The sequence below is a fragment of the Eretmochelys imbricata genome, chromosome 2 (genome assembly GCF_965152235.1).
Source record: "Eretmochelys imbricata isolate rEreImb1 chromosome 2, rEreImb1.hap1, whole genome shotgun sequence".
NCBI lineage: Eukaryota > Metazoa > Chordata > Testudines > Cheloniidae > Eretmochelys > Eretmochelys imbricata.
The window spans coordinates 268,935,568-268,953,291 of NC_135573.1; the positions used below are offsets into that span (position 1 = coordinate 268,935,568).

The 17,724-nt window shown below is 72.3% G+C and overlaps 2 protein-coding genes across 2 annotated transcripts in view; both read left to right on the forward strand.

The window, feature by feature from the left end:
* LOC144260047 (uncharacterized) overlaps positions 1 to 17,724 on the forward strand; it is a 317,403-nt gene that overhangs the window by 223,036 nt on the left and 76,643 nt on the right. The window lies entirely within an intron of this gene.
* LOC144261115 (SCO-spondin-like) overlaps positions 1 to 17,724 on the forward strand; it is a 136,735-nt gene that overhangs the window by 102,022 nt on the left and 16,989 nt on the right. The window contains exons 85-101 of the mRNA XM_077810286.1: positions 110 to 150; positions 1,143 to 1,310; positions 1,898 to 2,107; positions 3,121 to 3,288; positions 4,136 to 4,267; positions 4,609 to 4,849; positions 5,538 to 5,690; positions 5,968 to 6,014; positions 6,357 to 6,527; positions 7,202 to 7,360; positions 8,332 to 8,462; positions 12,135 to 12,259; positions 12,455 to 12,501; positions 14,968 to 15,029; positions 15,102 to 15,249; positions 15,952 to 16,113; positions 17,566 to 17,682. Coding sequence (XP_077666412.1) covers positions 110 to 150; positions 1,143 to 1,310; positions 1,898 to 2,107; positions 3,121 to 3,288; positions 4,136 to 4,267; positions 4,609 to 4,849; positions 5,538 to 5,690; positions 5,968 to 6,014; positions 6,357 to 6,527; positions 7,202 to 7,360; positions 8,332 to 8,462; positions 12,135 to 12,259; positions 12,455 to 12,501; positions 14,968 to 15,029; positions 15,102 to 15,249; positions 15,952 to 16,113; positions 17,566 to 17,682 — 2,282 coding nt within the window. The remainder of the gene's footprint in view (positions 1 to 109; positions 151 to 1,142; positions 1,311 to 1,897; positions 2,108 to 3,120; positions 3,289 to 4,135; positions 4,268 to 4,608; positions 4,850 to 5,537; positions 5,691 to 5,967; positions 6,015 to 6,356; positions 6,528 to 7,201; positions 7,361 to 8,331; positions 8,463 to 12,134; positions 12,260 to 12,454; positions 12,502 to 14,967; positions 15,030 to 15,101; positions 15,250 to 15,951; positions 16,114 to 17,565; positions 17,683 to 17,724) is intronic.

Sequence of the window (17,724 nt, forward strand, 5' to 3'; positions counted from 1 at the left end):
GCTCTGCTGCCATGCCGTGGCGCTCAGCAGGCCTGCCCGTAGAGCACAGCAAGGGCCACACGGGCCCCTTGGCTTTTCAGGCACGGCTCGCAGGCGCCCAGTGCTGGAGAACCCGCCCCGGCCCCGGCTGGCTGAGCTGCAGCGGCTCTGGTAGAGAGACCCGGGTGTGAGAACCCTCCCCGTCCGCGGGCCGGCTGGGCCCAGGGTCACTCCCTCCGCCAGGCAGAACTCACGCTGTTTCCAGGAGGCAGCGTCGGACTCAGCTCCAGCTGATGGCTGTTGTTAGCCATGAACATCCCCCCACCGACTTCACCTGCGCCTCCCACTGGGCCCCGGGCCCTCGGCTCGCAGACATCGCCTCCCCTGGGGTTCTCATGGCCGTGAGCCGGGCCCTCGCCACCCTTCTCTGGCTGCGCCGGTGAGCAGAGGGGCCGGTGCTGCTGGCAGAGCTCCTGCGGGCCGGCCCAGCCTGGCAGTGGGCATGCGAGGAAGCTGGCAGCCCCGTAACTCTCCCTTCTTTCTTCTGCCCTCCCCAGTGGCGCCTGGTCCCACGAAGGAGCCTGTCTCCAGTGTGCCAGGTGAGGGGAGAGGCGGGGGCTCCCAGGGGCCTGCTCGGGGCGGGCGGGCAGGGCTGTTACAAACACGGGGGTCAGAGCTGGAGCCTTGCCTGTGGGCCCTGCTTCCCCAGGAAGGGGAGAGTGCACCAGGCTCCACCGCCTGGCGAGGCTGCAGCCCATCCGCTGACCCTGCAGGCGGAAGGGGCACAAGTCACCTGGCACCCCTCGCCCGCAGCCTGCGTCGAGTGGACGGACCCCGTGCTGGGCTCCAGGTCTGGGAGGGCAGTGGGGTCTAGTGGTTCAAGTGGGGGGGTGGGGGAATCAAGGACTCCTGGGTTCTACCCCAGCTGAGGGGGCAGTGGGTTCTAGCGGTTAGAGCAGTGAAGTGGGAATCAGGACTCCTGGGTTCTACCCCAGACCTGCCACTGGCTCTCTGTGACCTTGGGTAAGTCCCTTCCCCTCTGGGCCTCAGTTTCCCCCTGTAGCAGGGCTGCGTTACTGCTCCCCCAAGGGGTGGGGTCTGGAAGCGGTTTGAGGCCACGAGCAGTGAGTTAACCCCTGCTGCCCCCTTCCCCTACGCTCCAGGCTATGAGGAGGGCTTCAGCCTCTGGTCCCCCTGGAGCCCCTGCTCCAAAACCTGCACCGATCCCGAGTTCCCAGCCAGGAAAACCCGAACCCGGGTCTGTGGGGGAGGAGCCAACTGCACCGGGGAGTCGTTCCAGGAGCGGGCATGTAACCTGCCCCAGTGCACAGGTGAGGCATCCAGACCGGGCGTGTAACCTGCCCCGGTGCACAGTGAGACACCGGGCGGGGGGCCAAGGGATCCGAGCCGCCCCCTGACCCCAGGGGCAGGACAGGGCTGCAGTGCACCGGCCTGGCTGGGTGTGGGGTGCGGGTGCATCTCAGCCCCGGTCCATGCTCTGCCCAGCTAGGAGAGTCCCTCGAAGGGCCACGAGTGACGGGCGAGGAGCTGGGGCACCGACCAGCAGCCCCGGGTAGCAGGCCAGCACCAGAGCAGCGTGGGATCCCTGGGGCTGGGCAGCTGGGCAGAGAACAGGGGCTGCCTCCAGGGTGACAAGTGCACCATCGCCCCAAGTGCCCTGAACTCCCCTGCAGGGACCCCCCCAGCTCGCCCTGTCCAGCCCCCACAGGATCACGCACAGATCGCCCTGAGCTCCCCCTCCCTGCCCCCCAGCTTACCCTGCCTTCTGGCTCAGCCCATCCGAACCCCCCAGCTCACCCCACCCCAGGCCCCCGCTCACCCAGCCCGAGCTCCCTCCTTCCCTGCTGCGGAGCGACCCCCGGGTGGACTCACCGCATCTCTGCTCCGTGCCCCGCAGATGCGCCCCCGTGCCTGGGTGAGGAGTGCGCCGGCAGGAACTGCAGCTGGACCCCGTGGGCGCCATGGAGCGAGTGTTCCCGCAGCTGCGGCGTGGGCCAGCAGGGACGTCTGCGCACCTACCACCCCCCCGGCGAGCGGGGGCTCTGGTGCCAGGGCATCCTGACCGCAAACACCGAGCGGCGCTTCTGCAACCTGCAGGCCTGCAAAGGTAGGGCCGTGGGCACGGGGGACGCTGGCGTCGCTGCCCCAGGCCGGCTGCCTCGCCCAGGGGCGCACTGGCCCTCCGAGCCCCTCGGTGCCCCATGTCGCGCCCCTCGGCTGTACCTCACATGGAATGGAGGAGCCAGGAGATTAACCCCTCCTTGCCCGCTGGCTGTGACACGCTGTCACGGAGTGTGGGGGAGTCCGGGCCCTGCACCCCTCTTCTTGGGATTCACCGTGACTCTCAGCCAGCCGGTAAAACGGAAGGTTTATTGGACAACAGGAACACAGTCTAAAACAGAGCCTGTGGGTACCCCCAGGACCCCTCAGTCAAGTCCTTCTGGGGGGCAGGGAGCTTAGGCCCCAGCCTTGGGGTTCCCGGCGTTTGACCACCCAGCCCCAAACTGAAACTCCCTCCAGCCCCCCCTCCTCTGGGCTTTGTCCCTTTCCCAGGCCAGGAGGTCACCTGATTCCTTTGTTCTCCAACCCTTCAGCTCTCACCTTGCAGGGGGGAAGGGCCCAGGCCATCAGTGGCCAGGAAACAGGGTGTCGGCCATTCTCTGTGTCCAGACCCCTGCCCACACCTGCCCTCTAGGGCTCTGCAATGATCATACACCCTTACCCCACCCCCTAGAGACTTAAGAACTGTGTAGGGGAAACTGAGGCACCCCCACACTATTCAGAGGAAACATTAAGAACAGTCCCGCTTCATCACACACGTCCACAGCCCCAGGCAGAGTGGGCACCCAGAGCACCCCCGCCTTGCTGATGGTGCCACACGTGGACACTGCCACCGGCTCTTCCCCTCTGGGATGCACCCGCAGCCAGTGCCCAGCCCTAGGGGAGGGTTTGGCCCAGGGCAGCCTGGCGTGAGCTGGGAGGGTCGTCCGGGCCTCGTGGTGTGGCCTGGGCAGAGCCCTGTGCCCGCGGCTGGGGGCCGGGCTGCATCTGGCATTAACGGCTGTTCTCCCCTCCCCCGTCTCTCCCCCCACCATGCCTGTCGGTGTCTCCGCGAGCCAGTGGCCGGAGCCTGGTCCAAGTGGAGCCCGTGGTCGTGGTGCGACCGCACCTGCGGTGGGGGCCGCTCCGTGCGCACTCGTACCTGCACCAGCCCCCCGCCCAAGAACGGAGGGTCCCACTGCCCAGGGGAGAAGTACCAGGGGCGCGTCTGCAACCCCCGGCCCTGCGGTAGGGAGTGCGGGGGGCTGGGGAAGGGGCGCTCCAGGCCTTCTGCGCTGGGAGGCTGGCGCCTGGCTGGACGGGGGCCATGGAGGGAGGGGCCCTGGGAGCTGGGAAGGAGGCTCCCCGTCCCTCCAGTGCCCGTCATAGGCAGAGTGAGCAGGGTGCACGGCCTGCCACCCGGCGCTCCCGGCGCTGAGCCGCCAGGCCCAGGGGACACTTGGCGCTGGCCGAGTACAGCTGGGGGCACGGCCTGGGGGCATGCAGGGCCAGTGCACGGTAGTGGGATCTCAGGTGGGAAGCCCCACACACCTGGCTGGTGCACTTAGGGGGCTCGCCCTGCCCTGCCCCCTGCTGCCCAGCACTGCCAGCTGGCACATGGCACCTGGCCTGGCACACCCCATGGTAGCCCCAGAGCTGGGCTGTGCAGCCAGGCTCCACTCCCGGAGCAGGGAAGGGGCAGGTGCTGTGCTTCACACTGCAGCCCCCAAAGGTGGGGGCACCAGAGGGCACTCGGGGTGGGGGGTGGGGAGCAATACCAGGGGAGGGACCCCCGAGCTCAAAGAGGACTATGGAGCGTTCGGCATTGTTAGGGGCAGAGACACTACGTGACTGGTCTCCGCCCAATCCCGCCCTGCCACCCGGATCAGACCGGGGGCCCCTCCCACTTCCTGCCACCCAGATCAGACCCGGGGCCCCTCCCCAGCCCTACCACCCAGATCAAACCTGGGGCCCCTCTAGCCCTGCCCCTCCCCCCGGCTGTCATTGCCCAGCCCTGCCCAGGTGAGGGGCTGTATCTGTGGGGCTGCAGGGAGGGGTCACAGCCCTGGGATAACCAGTCCCCATTGCACCCCAGAGGAGGGATGCCCGCCTGCCATGGCCATGGTGGACTGCGCCAACAGATGCCCACGCCATTGCTGGGACCTGCAGGAGGGCATCACGTGCCAGGACGGGGAGGCCTGCGAGCCCGGCTGCCGCTGCCCAGACGGTGGGTGCCCTGTGCAGGAGGCTGGGGCGAGAGGGCACTCTGGGGGGCTGGGGGACCGCTGCCTTGGTGTTATTCACCCCCTGGGACTCCTCCTCTGCAGGGCTGGCCAAAGCCCATCCTCTCGAGAACCCCGGGGTCCCCAAGGGCCTGCATAGCCGGGGGCCCTTTGCCAGGTGGGACCTAGGACTCGGCTCCTCCGTGCCGAAAGCAGGGGTCACGGCGACTCTGGGAGGCGTGGGGTCTATGGCACCCCGGAGAAGTCCTGGTGGTGCCCAGCAGAGCCCTCCCGCCGTGCCCGGGGCAGGGTCTCCGGCGTGACCGTGTCCCCCGTCCCCGCGCAGGGACCCTGGAGCAGGACGGCGCCTGTGTCTCCCCGCAGCACTGCGAGTGCACCGACGCCCAGGGGCACAGCTGGGTGCCAGGCAGCCTGCGCCACGACGGCTGCAACAACTGCACCTGTTCCGAGGGGCGGCTGCTCTGCACCCACCGCACCTGCCCCCCCAGCCGGTGCGACTGGAGCCACTGGTCCAGCTGGTCCCAGTGCAGCGTCACCTGTGGGGACGGGCTGCAAACCCGGTTCAGGTGAGGGGCCCCGCCCAGGGCTTCCCTGCTCGCGGGACAGGAGACCCCAGGCTGCGGGAGCTCCAGCCCCAGCCTACCCCAGCAGGGGGCGCTGTGGGGAGCGGGGCAGAGCGCTGGCTGGGGGGAGATCTCAGCAGGGGGCGCTGTGGGAAGGGGTGAGAGCGCTGGCCGGGGGGGGCTCCCGGCAGGGAGTGCTGGGGGGAGGGGGCAGGAGTGCTGTCTTTGGGGGGGCTCCCAGGAGGGGGTGCTGTGGGGTGGGGGGGGGCTGCTGGCTGGGGGCACCGTGGGGTTGGGGCAGGGTGCTGGCTGGGGGGGAGCTCCCAGCAGGGGGTGCTGTGGGGTGGGGGTGGGGTGCTGGGGGTAGGGGAAATACCAGCAGGGGGCACCGTGGGGGTGGGGCAGGGTGCTGGCTGGGGGGGAGCTCCCAGCAGGGGGTGCTGTGGGGTGGGGGTGGGGTGCTGGGGGTAGGGGAAATACCAGCAGGGGGCACCGTGGGGGTGGGGCAGGGTGCTCCCAGCAGGGGGTGCTGTGGGGTAGCAGGGGGTGCTGGGGGGCGGGGCTGGGGCTGCTGGCTGGGGGCGCTCCAGTGCTGAGTGCCATTCCCCTGGGCGCCCAGGGCACGGCCAGCCCCTGCCCCCATGGGCTTGCTGGGCCCGTCTCACGCTCTCCCCTCTCCCTTCCTTTCCAGGACGGCCACGTCGGGCTCCTGGGCCAGGGAGTGCCAGAAGGAGCAGCTGCAGACCCGGCCCTGCCCCCAGGGGCCCTGCCCCCCGCTGTGCCCACACCAGGGCTGGGAGAGACGCCTGGGGGACACCTGGCTGCTGGGCGAGTGCCAGCAATGGTCAGTGCCCCGGGGGGGCAGCCGTACCAGCCGTGCGCCCTCCTGGCAAGGGGCCCGAGTGTTCGCTGGGACTCAGTGGGAGCCGGGGCACCGGGGCTCCGAGCTGGGTGGCCGTGCGCCAGTCCCTGCCCACGGGTACAGTGGGGCTGACCCTGCCCTGCCTCCCCAAGGGGCGATTCCTGAGGGTGTGGGCGTTTGGGCTGGGCATGAGAACTCAGTGCCACCCGGGGGACCCCACCCCATCCGCCCTGACCATCTGTCTGCCCCTTCCCTCTAGTATCTGCACCCCGGAGGGCATCTACTGCCAGGACATCGCATGTGCGGGTGAGTGCCCCTCCCGGAGCTCCTGGCACCCCGCCCCCTACTCCCTCCCGCCGAGGGGAACCCCCCTCCCCCGTGCTAACCCTGCCCGTCTCCCCCAGTGCACGGCTCCTGGACGCCCTGGTCTCCCTGGTCCGACTGCCCCGTGACCTGTGGCAACGGCACCCACGTCCGCACCAGGGCCTGCATCAACCCGCCTCCGCGCAACAACGGCTCGGACTGCGCCGGCCCCGAGGCCGAGGCCCAGGGCTGCGCTGCCCGGCCCTGCCCAGGTAAGTGGCGCCCGCCTGGGCTGGGGAGGGGACCCGGAGCCCGCGCCCCTGCTGACCCTGTCCCCTCCCGCAGCGGCCGAGCGATGCGACTGGTCGGCCTGGAGCCCCTGCTCACGCACCTGTGGTACCGGTCTGGCCACGCGGACGGGGACATGCGGCTGCCCCAGCCCCGCGGGTCCCGGCACCCCCTGCAATGCCAGCGCCCGCCAGGAGGTGGAGCCCTGCTACCTGCGGCCCTGTGAAGGTAGGGGCATCCCCTGGGGACGGCGGGGGTGGTGGCCAGCCCCGAAGGAGCGTGCGCTCAGCCTGCCGTGGTACCCCCGTCTGGCCTGCTCGGGGCGGGGTGCCCTGCATGAACAGCAGCTCGTGGGAGTGTCGGATCCACGGGGTCGGGGCTGGCCTTGGAGGAGCCCCCGCAGTGCGCCCGACCCCCCAGGGTCCCCTCCAGGGCCAGCCGTGCGGCCTCCCTGCCTCTGAGACGCAGCTCCAGCCCTCCTGCTTCCCCCCATGGCTCAGCCTGCTCAGCGACGCCCCCCACCCCCCCGTCTCTTAACCTGCTCTCAGAGCAAATTTCGTCCCTTCCCCCCCGGGCAGCTAGGCACAGTATAGGGGAAACTGAGGCACACATCGGGCTCTTCTTCCCTGCCCCCAGAGCACTTCCTGGCTGAGGGGGCAACTGAGGCAGGGGCTGAGGGAAGGGGGCCTGGCCAGAGTCAGTTAGGAGCCAGGACCAGACCCAGCTGTCCTGGCTCTCCTGGACTCACGGCCCCTTCTCTGGCTCCCCACCGGGAAGGTCCGGCAGCAGCTGCCGTGCCCCGGTCCCAGGCCAGTGCCCAGCTCCCCATGGCCACTGGGGGCTGGGCGGGGCTCAAGGGCACGTGCCAGGCTGCCATGCTGTGCCCCTCTCCTCTGCCCCAGGCGACTGCTCCTGGAGCCCCTGGACGCCATGGACCCAGTGCTCCTGCAGCTTCCTGGTGCAACAGCGCTACCGGAACCAGCTGGGCCCGGGCCCCCAGGGGGCGCTGTGCGTGGGGCTGGACGGGCAGTTCCGCACCTGCAACGCCTCCCAGTGCTCGGGTGAGGGCGGGGCCGGGGCACGACTGGCTGGGCAGGGACCCTGGGGGGCAGCCACGGGGGGCAGGGGGGAGCTGGGGCAGGGACCCTGGGAGGGAGCCCGGTGTGAGGAGCCGGGGCAGGGACAATGGAAGGGAGCCCCGTGGGGCGGGGCAGGGTGGGCTGGGACAGGGACCCTGGGAGGGAGCCCGGTGTGGGGAGCTGGGGCAAGGACAATGGAAGGGAGCCCGGTGGGGCGGGGCAGGGTGGGGTGGGCTGGGCTGGGACAGGGACCCTGGGAGGGAGCCCGGTGTGAGGAGCTGGGGCAAGGACAATGGAAGGGAGCCCCGTGGGGCGGGGCAGGGTGGGCTGGGGCAGGGACCCTGGGAGGGAGCCCGGTGTGGGGAGCTGGGGCAGGGACAATGGAAGGGAGCCCGGTGGGGCGGGCAGGGTGGGCTGGGGCAGGGACCCTGGGAGGGAGCCCGGTGTGGGGAGCCGGGGCAAGGACAATGGAAGGGAGCCCGGTGGGGCGGGGCAGGGTGGGGTGGGCTGGGCTGGGGCAGGGACCCTGGTGGTGGAGCCCAGCAGGAATTCTGCTCTCACGCCCGTGGTTGGTGCTCCTGCCCCTGCCTCCTGCAGGATGGACCCTGCCCTCCCCACTCCCGAGCCCAGGGGACTCCCCCCTCCAGCACTGTCCTCACCCCCACCCCCCGCGCTGGTGCCCGGGCACCCCTGGGACTGCCCTTTCTGAGGCTGCAGTGTCTCCCATAGAGGGGAGAGCACCCCCTGGGGGCAGCCAGAGCCATTTGTTCACCCCTCCTCATGGTGGGTCCCCCCTGGCCCCTCGCCCTGCCCTGAGCCCCCCCGCCGGGTACCTGGCCGTGGGGCTATCGGACACCCGGGTAGCTGTGATGCTGCAGGCCAGGCGGGAAGCCTCGTCCCCTCCCGGCTGGCAAGCCCTGTGCTGGGGGTGACCCTGTGCCCCTGCCCCGCAGAGGCCAGCTGTGAGCCTCCCTTCGAGTTCCGGGAGTGCGGGTTCCCCTGCGCCAGCCTGTGCTCCACGCTGCAGCGCCAGGAGCTGTGCACAGACATCCCGCTGTGCCTGCCCGGCTGCTACTGCCCGCAGGTGAGGGGCGCGGGGCCAGGGGCGTGTTGGAGGGTGCGGGGGGCTCTCAGCAGGAGAGGGGCGCGGGGGCCAGGGGCGTGTTGGAGGGTGCGGGGGGCTCTCAGCAGGTGAGGGGCGCGGGGCCAGGGGCGTGTTGGAGGGTGCGGGGGGCTCTCAGCAGGAGAGGGGCGCGGGGGCCAGGGGCGTCTTGGGAGGTGCGGGGGGCTCTCAGCAGGAGAGGGGCGCGGGGGCCAGGGGCGTGTTGGAGGGTGCGGGGGGCTCTCAGCAGGAGAGGGGCGCGGGGCCAGGGGCGTGTTGGAGGGTGCGGGGGGCTCTCAGCAGGAGAGGGGCACGGGGGCCAGGGGCGTGTTGGAGGGTGCGGGGGGCTCTCAGCAGGAGAGGGGCACGGGGGGCCAGGGGCGTGTTGGAGGGTGCGGGGGGCTCTCAGCAGGAGAGGGGCGTGGAGGGGCATTGGTGTCTTGGGAGGTGCGGGGGGCTCTCAGCAGGAGAGGGGCGCGGGGGCCAGGGGCGTGTTGGAGGGTGCGGGTGGCTCTCAGCAGGAGAGGGGCGTGGAGGGGCAGGGGCGTGTTGGAGGGTGCGGGGGGCTCTCAGCAGGTGAGGGGCACGGGGGCCAGGGGCGTCTTGGGAGGTGCGGGGGGCTCTCAGCAGGTGAGGGGCACGGGGGCCAGGGGCGTGTTGGAGGGTGCGGGGGGCTCTCAGCAGGAGAGGGGCGTGGAGGGGCATTGGTGTCTTGGGAGGTGCGGGGGGCTCTCAGCAGGAGAGGGGCGTGGAGGGGCAGGGGCGTCTTGGGAGGTGCGGGGGGCTCTCAGCAGGAGAGGGGCGCGGGGGCCAGGGGCGTGTTGGAGGGTGCGGGGGGCTCTCAGCAGGTGAGGGGCACGGGGGCCAGGGGCGTCTTGGGAGGTGCGGGGGGCTCTCAGCAGGTGAGGGGCACGGGGGCCAGGGGCGTGTTGGAGGGTGCGGGGGGCTCTCAGCAGGAGAGGGGCGTGGAGGGGCATTGGTGTCTTGGGAGGTGCGGGGGGCTCTCAGCAGGAGAGGGGCGTGGAGGGGCAGGGGCGTCTTGGGAGGTGCGGGGGGCTCTCAGCAGGAGAGGGGCGCGGGGGCCAGGGGCGTGTTGGAGGGTGCGGGGGGCTCTCAGCAGGTGAGGGGCGCGGGGCCAGGGGCGTGTTGGAGGGTGCGGGGGGCTCTCAGCAGGAGAGGGGCGCGGGGGCCAGGGGCGTCTTGGGAGGTGCGGGGGGCTCTCAGCAGGAGAGGGGCGCGGGGGCCAGGGGCGTGTTGGAGGGTGCGGGGGGCTCTCAGCAGGAGAGGGGCGCGGGGCCAGGGGCGTGTTGGAGGGTGCGGGGGGGCTCTCAGCAGGAGAGGGGCACGGGGGCCAGGGGCGTGTTGGAGGGTGCGGGGGGCTCTCAGCAGGAGAGGGGCGCGGGGGCCAGGGGCGTGTTGGAGGGTGCGGGGGGCTCTCAGCAGGAGAGGGGCGCGGGGGCCAGGGGCGTCTTGGGAGGTGCGGGGGGCTCTCAGCAGGAGAGGGGCACGGGGGCCAGGGGCGTGTTGGAGGGTGCGGGGGGCTCTCAGCAGGTGAGGGGCGCGGGGCCAGGGGCGTGTTGGAGGGTGCGGGGGGCTCTCAGCAGGAGAGGGGCGCGGGGGCCAGGGGCGTCTTGGGAGGTGCGGGGGGCTCTCAGCAGGAGAGGGGCGCGGGGGCCAGGGGCGTGTTGGAGGGTGCGGGGGGCTCTCAGCAGGAGAGGGGCGCGGGGCCAGGGGCGTGTTGGAGGGTGCGGGGGGCTCTCAGCAGGAGAGGGGCACGGGGGCCAGGGGCGTGTTGGAGGGTGCGGGGGGCTCTCAGCAGGAGAGGGGCGCGGGGGCCAGGGGCGTGTTGGAGGGTGCGGGGGGCTCTCAGCAGGAGAGGGGCGCGGGGGCCAGGGGCGTGTTGGAGGGTGCGGGGGGCTCTCAGCAGGAGAGGGGCGTGGAGGGGCATTGGTGTCTTGGGAGGTGCGGGGGGCTCTCAGCAGGAGAGGGGCGTGGAGGGGCAGGGGCGTCTTGGGAGGTGCGGGGGGCTCTCAGCAGGAGAGGGGCGTGGAGGGGCAGGGGCGTCTTGGGAGGTGCGGGGGACTCTCAGCAGGAGAGGGGAGTGGAGGGGCAGGGGCATGTTGCAGGGTGTGGGGGGCTCTCAGCAGGAGAGGGGAGTGGAGGGGCATTGGCGTCTTGGGAGGTGCGGGGGGCTCTCAGCAGGAGAGGGGCGTGGAGGGGCATTGGTGTCTTGGGAGGTGCGGGGGGCTCTCAGCAGGAGAGGGGCGTGGAGGGGCAGGGGCATGTTGCAGGGTGTGGGGGGCTCTCAGCAGGAGAGGGGAGTGGAGGGGCATTGGCGTCTTGGGAGGTGCGGGGGGCTCTCAGCAGGAGAGGGGAGTGGAGGGGCAGGGGCATGTTGCAGGGTGTGGGGGGCTCTCAGCAGGAGAGGGACGTGGGGGGCATTGGCGTGTTGGAGGGTGCGGGGGACTCTCAGCAGGAGAGGAGCACGGAAGGGCAGGGGCATGTTGGGAGGTGTGGGGGACTCTCAGCAGGAGAGGGGCATGGGGGGCAGGGACACATTGGGGGGCTCTCAGCAGGTGAGGGGCGCAGAGGGGCAGGGACACATTGGGGGCTCTCAATAGGTGGGGGGCAGGGGCGTGTTGGGGGGTGCGGGGGACTCTCAGCAGGAGAGGGGCGTGGAGGGACAGGGGTACATTGGGGGGCTCTCAGCAGGAGAGGGCAGGGGGAGCGATCCCAGCCAGCCTTGCCTGGCAGGTGCTGGTAACTGGAGGGACTCACTGCTGCAGGACAATGTCGCAGTCTTCAAAGGAGGCATAGCTGGTCCTGAGCAAGGGGGTGGCCCGTACTGGGGCTCTCGGCCCTCCAGCTGCAGGGCGCGCCTAGCCCAGCTGGCCAGCAGGCACGTCCCCGTGGCAGGCTCCTGCCTCTCAAAGGCACGAGCGTGGGGAAGGGCCCTGGGCAGCATTCTGGGCCAGCAGGGCCAGTGCTTGGCCCCCACGCAGCAGATCCCCGATTGCCATGGCGGAGCTGCAGGGAGGCGGTGAGGCCTCGGCAGGGGCAGCTCCCTGCTCCTCACAGCCCTGCCAGTGCCCAGATACCTAGGGGCGAGGAACAGACCCCGAGGGGGGTAGGGCACTGGGTACGGATCGTGGGGAGGGGCACTGAGGGAACGACAGGGGGCAGGGCACAGACCCCGAGGGGGGCAGGGCACTGGGTACGGATCGTGGGGAGGGGCACTGAGGGAACGACAGGGGGCAGGGCACAGACCCCGAGGGGGGCAGGGCACTGGGTACGGATTGTGGGGAGGGGCACTGAGGGAACGACGGGGGGCAGGGCACAGACCCCGGGGGGGCAGGGTACTGGGTTCGGTTTGGAGGGAGGGGGGATGGGCACTGGGGGAGCGACGAGGGGCAGGGCAGAGATCCCGAGGTGGGCAGGGTTCGTGGGAAGGCACGGGGGCATCTAGTGAGACAGTCGGGGCCGGGTGACCCCCGGCAGTGGGCTGGACCCAGCTGGGTGTGGGCACTGGGGGCAGCACCCTCCCTGGGGTATCTACCGCTGCGCTGGGCAGAGCCTGGGGCAATGGGCTGGGGCACCTGCTCCTCAGGGCAGCCCGGCTGGACCCCTCTCACCCTTGCTCCTGTGCCCCGGCAGGGCCTGGTGGAGCAGAGGGGAGCCTGCGTGCCCCCCGCACAGTGTGGCTGCCTCCACCTGCGCCCGGGCGAGGGGCCCGTGTACCTGGCGGCAGGGGACACCGTGCTCGTCGGCTGCAAAGAGTGGTGAGTGCCTGGGGCAGCGGGGCCGGACCGCGGGGGGCCTGGGGGCATGGCATGTTCCCCGGCCTGGCAGGGGGGACCAGGCCAGCCCAGGGCGGGTGGCTGCTCTGTGCAGCAGGGGGTCGCCAGGCGGGGCCGGTGGGGCCAGCAGCAGGACGTGGGCGCGATGGGCACTAACCAGCCGGTTTGTCTCTGCAGCGTGTGCCAGGAGGGGGCGCTGCAGTGCAGCAGCCAGAGCTGCCAGGGTAAGTACCCTCCCCCGCCCACCCACGGGCATCAGGGGGGCGCCAGGAGCAACCTCCCCAGGGGTAGATCTGTGGGGGTGGCACTGTCGGCCCGAGACAGGACTGAGCCGCATGGACCCTGGACGGCTCCGGGCCCCGCTCGCTCCGTCCCCTGGCACCAGGGCAGGGCCCTTCTGAGATCGCTGGAGTGGGGGAGCCAGCCTGCCCCCCTGTCGAATCCACCCCCTGCCCCCCAGCCAGCCTGCCCCCCATACCCACCCCCTGCACCTGCCAGCCTGCCACCCCCAGCCAGCCCTACCCCCGATACCCACCCCCTGCTCCCCCAGGCAGCCTGCCCCTGCACCCCGATACCCACCCCCTGTACCTGCCAGCCAGCCTGCCCCTCAGCCAGCCCTATCCCCGATACCCACCCCCTGCCACCCCAGCCAGCCTGCCCCTGCACCCCGATACCCACCCCCTGTACCTGCCAGCCAGCCTGCCCCTCAGCCAGCCCTATCCCCGATACCCACCCCCTGCCACCCCAGCCAGCCTGCCCCTGCACCCCGATACCCACCCCCTGTACCTGCCAGCCAGCCTGCCCCTCAGCCAGCCCTATCCCCGATACCCACCCCCTGCCACCCCAGCCAGCCTGCCCCTGCACCCCGATACCCACCCCCTGTACCTGCCAGCCAGCCTGCCCCTCAGCCAGCCCTATCCCCGATACCCACCCCCTGCCACCCCAGCCAGCCTGCCCCTGCACCCCGATACCCACCCCCGTACCTGCCAGCCTGCCACCCCCGGCTAGCCTGGACCCCTGATCCCCACCCTCTGCACCTCCCAGCCAGCCTGCCCCTCAGCCAGCCCTATCCCCGATACCCACCCCGTGGCCCCCAAACCAGCCTGCCCCTTCCCCCCTATACCCACCCCCGTACCTGCCAGCCTGCCACCCCCAGCTAGCCTGGACCCCCGGTATCCTCCCCCTGCCCCCCAGCCAGCCTGCTACCCCCAGCTAGCCCCTATCCCCGATACCCACCCCCTGCCCCCCAGACAACCTGTCCCTGCACTGCAATACCCACCCCCTGCACCTCCCAGCCAGCCTGCCCTCCAGCCAGCCTCTATCTCCGATACCCACCCCCTGCCCCTGCCAGCCTGCCCCTGCACCCCGATACCCACCCTCTGCACCTCCCAGCCAGCCTGCCACCCCCAGCCACCCCTATCCCCAATACCCACCCCCTGCACCTCCCAGCCAGCCTGCCCCCCAGCCAGCCTCTATCTCCGATACCCACCCCCTGCCCCTGCCAGCCTGCCCCTGCACCCCGATACCCACCCCCTGCACCTCCCAGCCAGCCTGCCACCCCCAGCCAGCCCCTATCCCCGATACCACCCCCTGTCCCCCAGCCAGCCTGCCCCTGCACCCCTATACCCAACCCCTGTACCAGCCAGCCCCTATCCCCGATACCCAACCCCTGCCCCCCAGACAGCCTGCCACCCCCAGCCACCCGTATCCCCACCCTCTGCACCTCCCAGCCAGCCTGCCACCCCCAGCCACCCCATCCCCAATACCCACCCCATGCACCTCCCAGCCAGCCTGCCACCCCTAGCCACCCCATCCCCGATACCCGCTCCCTTCCCCCCACACGCCAGCCTGCCCCCATGTCGATACCCACCCCCTGCACCTCCCAGCCAGCCTGCCCCCCAGCCAGCCACTATCCCCCACCTGCCACCCCAGCCAGCCTGCCCCAGCACCCCTATACCCAACCCCTGTACCTGCCAGCCTGCACCTCCCAGCCAGCCTGTCCCTGCACCCCGATACCCACCCCCTGGCCCTCCAGCCAACCTTCCCCTGCACCCCTATACCCAACCCCTGTACCTGCCAGCCTGCACCTCCCAGCCAGCCTGTCCCTGCACCCCGATACCCACCCCCTGGCCCTCCAGCCAACCTTCCCCTGCACCCCTATACCCAACCCCTGTACCAGCCAGCCCCTATCCCTGATACCCACCCCCTGCCCCTCCAGCCAGCCTGCCCCTGCACCCCTATACCCAACCCTGTACCAGCCAGCCCCTATCCCTGATACCCACCCTCTGCCCCCCCAGCCAGCCTGTCCTACCCTTCCAGGGGCACATGGCCTCTGCCCGTGGCCTAGCTGCCCCCTCCGCTGATGCAGGCCCTGGGCCAGTCTGGGTCTGCGTCCCTGCCAGCTCCTCTGCCCAGCCCTGCTCCCCAGGGTGTCGGTGCCCCTCCTCCCAGCCCTGCTCCCCTGGGTGTCGGTGCCCCTCTACTTAGCCCCCTCCCCCGGGTGTCAGTGCCCCGGGCAGGGCCCAGCCCCGCTCCCCTGGGTGTCGGTGCCCTGGGCAGGGCAGCGGGAGCTGGGCAGACGGAGGGAAACTCCGCACCGTGACCCTCTCTGCAGACGCTGACCCTGTTGCCCGTCCCGTGGTGGCGTCAGTGGGGCTCACGGGCCCTGCCTGTGGCTTTTGCCCCGCCAGGCCTGCTGCCCCTCAGCGAGTGGTCGGCCTGGACGCCCTGCACCTCCTGCCTGCCCCTCTCAGCTCTCAGCCCTGGCACCCTCTCCGTGCTCCTGGCGCAGCACGGCGGCTGGCAGGACAGTGGGCACCCCCAGCCAGACATCGGCCCCCTGGCCTCGGTGCAGCATCGCTACAGGGTATGCCTGGACCCCCAGAGCGGCCTGCCCTGGGCCGGCGAGGCAGCGCTGTGCTCAGCCGAGCTGCAGCAGGAGCAGCTGTGCCCCAACCCCCACCTCTGCGAAGGTAACTGGGGCAGGGGGCTGCAGCCGGGGCACACGGGGCACGGCTGGACGGGGTCACTGCTCGGGTGGGAGTCGCCCAGAGAAACCCACCTGCTGCGGGGAATGGAGGGGGCTAGCCCCTCCGTCAGCACTGGCCCCGGTGCCCCAGGGTGGCAGTAGGGGGTGCTGGGCTGCAGGGAGCGGGGCGGGGGCTGGGCAGGGGGCAGGGGCTGCGGGGAGCGGGGCGGGGGCTGGGCAGGGGATGCTGGGCCACGGGGAGTGGGGCAGGGGCTTGGCAGGGGGCGCCAGGCTGCAGGGAGCGGGGCAGGGACTTGGAAGGGGGTGCTGGGCTGTAGGGACGGGGGGACTCAGGTGGGGGCGCTCTACCCTCTGTCAGTGCTGGCCCCACACGCCCATCTCAGGGTGTTTAGCTGGGGCTCTGGGAGCCTCCCTCCTCCTCCCCCCCACCTGGCTCCCTCGATCCCCTGCCCCCCAACTGGGTCCCCTCCTGCACTGCTGAGCCTACAGCCGTCCTACCCCAGCAGTGGCTGCATTTCAGTGGCGGGTGGATGCGCCCAGGGGCAGAGGGTGTCCGGGACATGGAGCGAACAGGGGCTGGCATCCCTGCTGCCCCACGGGCAGGGTGAGGAGCGTGGGTCCGGGAAGGGCCCGTGTGGGGGGGGTGCTGTATGCCCAGTGCTGCAGCTCTGGCTCTGGCTCTCAGATCTCTGCCTGTGGAGCGAGTGGAGCCCCTGGGGCCCGTGCCGGGAGCCCTGCAGCGGTGGCTTCCGGCTGCGCCGGCGCCACGTCCGGGACCCGGCCGAGGACAGGCAGTGCTGGGGAGCCCGGGTCCAGTCGGAGAGCTGCAACACGGCCGCCTGCCCAGGTAACCCGGCGCAGGGCCCCGCCGCCCACACCGCGCCCGGCACGGGGCCCCGCCGCCCACCTGCTCCCAGCGCGGGGCCCGCCGCCCACCCGCTCCCGGCGCGGGGCCCCGCCGCCCACCCGCTCCCGGCGCGGGGCCCCGCCGCCCACCCGCTCCCGGCGCGGGGCCCCGCCGCCCACCCGCGCCCGGCGCGGGGCCCCGCCGCCCACCCGCTCCCGGCGCGGGTTCCCGCCGCCCACCCCGCTCCCGGCGCGGGGCCCCGCCGCCCCACCCGCTCCCGGCGCAGGGCCCCGCCGCCCACCCGCGCCCGGCACGGGGCCCCGCCGCCCACCCGCTCCCAGCGCGGGTTCCCGCCGCCCACACCGCTCCCGGCGCGGGGCCCCGCCGCCCACCCGCTCCCGGCGCGGGGCCCCGCCGCCCACCCGCGCCCGGCGCGGGGCCCCGCCGCCCACCCGCGCCCGGCGCGGGGCCCCGCCGCCCACCCGCTCCCGGCGCGGGTTCCCGCCGCCCACCCGCTCCCGGCGCGGGGCCCCGCCGCCCCACACCGCTCCCGGCGCGGGGCCCCGCCGCCCACCCGCTCCCGGCGCGGGGCCCCGCCGCCCACCCGCGCCCGGCACGGGGCCCCGCCGCCCACCCGCGCCCGGCACGGGGCCCCGCCGCCCACCTGCTCCCAGCGCGGGTTCCCGCCGCCCACCCGCGCCCGGCGCGGGGCCCCGCCGCCCACCCGCGCCCGGCGCGGGGCCCCGCCGCCCACACCGCTCCCGGCGCGGGTTCCCGCCGCCCACCCGCGCCCGGAGCAGGGCCCCGCCGCCCACCCGCTCCTGGCGCAGGGCCCCGCCGCCCACCCGCGCCCGGTGTAGGGCCCCACCCACCCACACCCGGAGCAGGGTCCCACCCACCTGCTCCCGGCACAGGGCCCCGCCATCCATCCACGCCCAGCACAGGGCCCTGCCACCCACCCGTCCTTGGCACAGAGCCCTGCCATCCGTCCGCACCCGGCACAGGGTCCTGCTATCCATCCACACCTGGCACAGGGCCTTGCTGCCCACCCATGCCCGGAGCAGGGCCCTGCCATCCATCCGTGCCCGGCACAGGGCCTTGCCTCCCCCTCAGGACCATCCCCGGCACAGGCCCTGCCAGGCGTTGTGAGGGTTCCCAGTCCCCCGTTCATGGTCGCCCCGTGGCAAGCAGGGCCCTTGGACTGGGCTGTTGGGAGCTGGGGGGATGGGAGCTCCCCGCTCGAGAGCTGCGCCCCGTCTAGCTTTCCTGCCGCGCCCTGCGGGAGGGGATGCCCAGCGGGGCGGGGAGCTCCAGACCCAGCCAGGTGTGGCTGGGAACCTGCCCGCCGGACATCTGACGGACTCTGGCTCTGCCCCTCCTGGCCATGCCCCCAAGTGGGGCTGGCTCCAGGACAGGAATGGGGGCTCCCTGACTGCCCGTCTGTGCCCCCAGGGGAGGAGTGCGAAGATCGGGGCAAGGAGCATGCCCCGGCCTGCGCCAACCGCTGCCCTCGCACCTGTGCTGACCTGTGGGACCACGTGGAGTGTCTGCAGGGGGAGTGCAAGCCAGGTACCCGCCCCCGCTTAACCCAGCTGTACCCACCCCACAGCA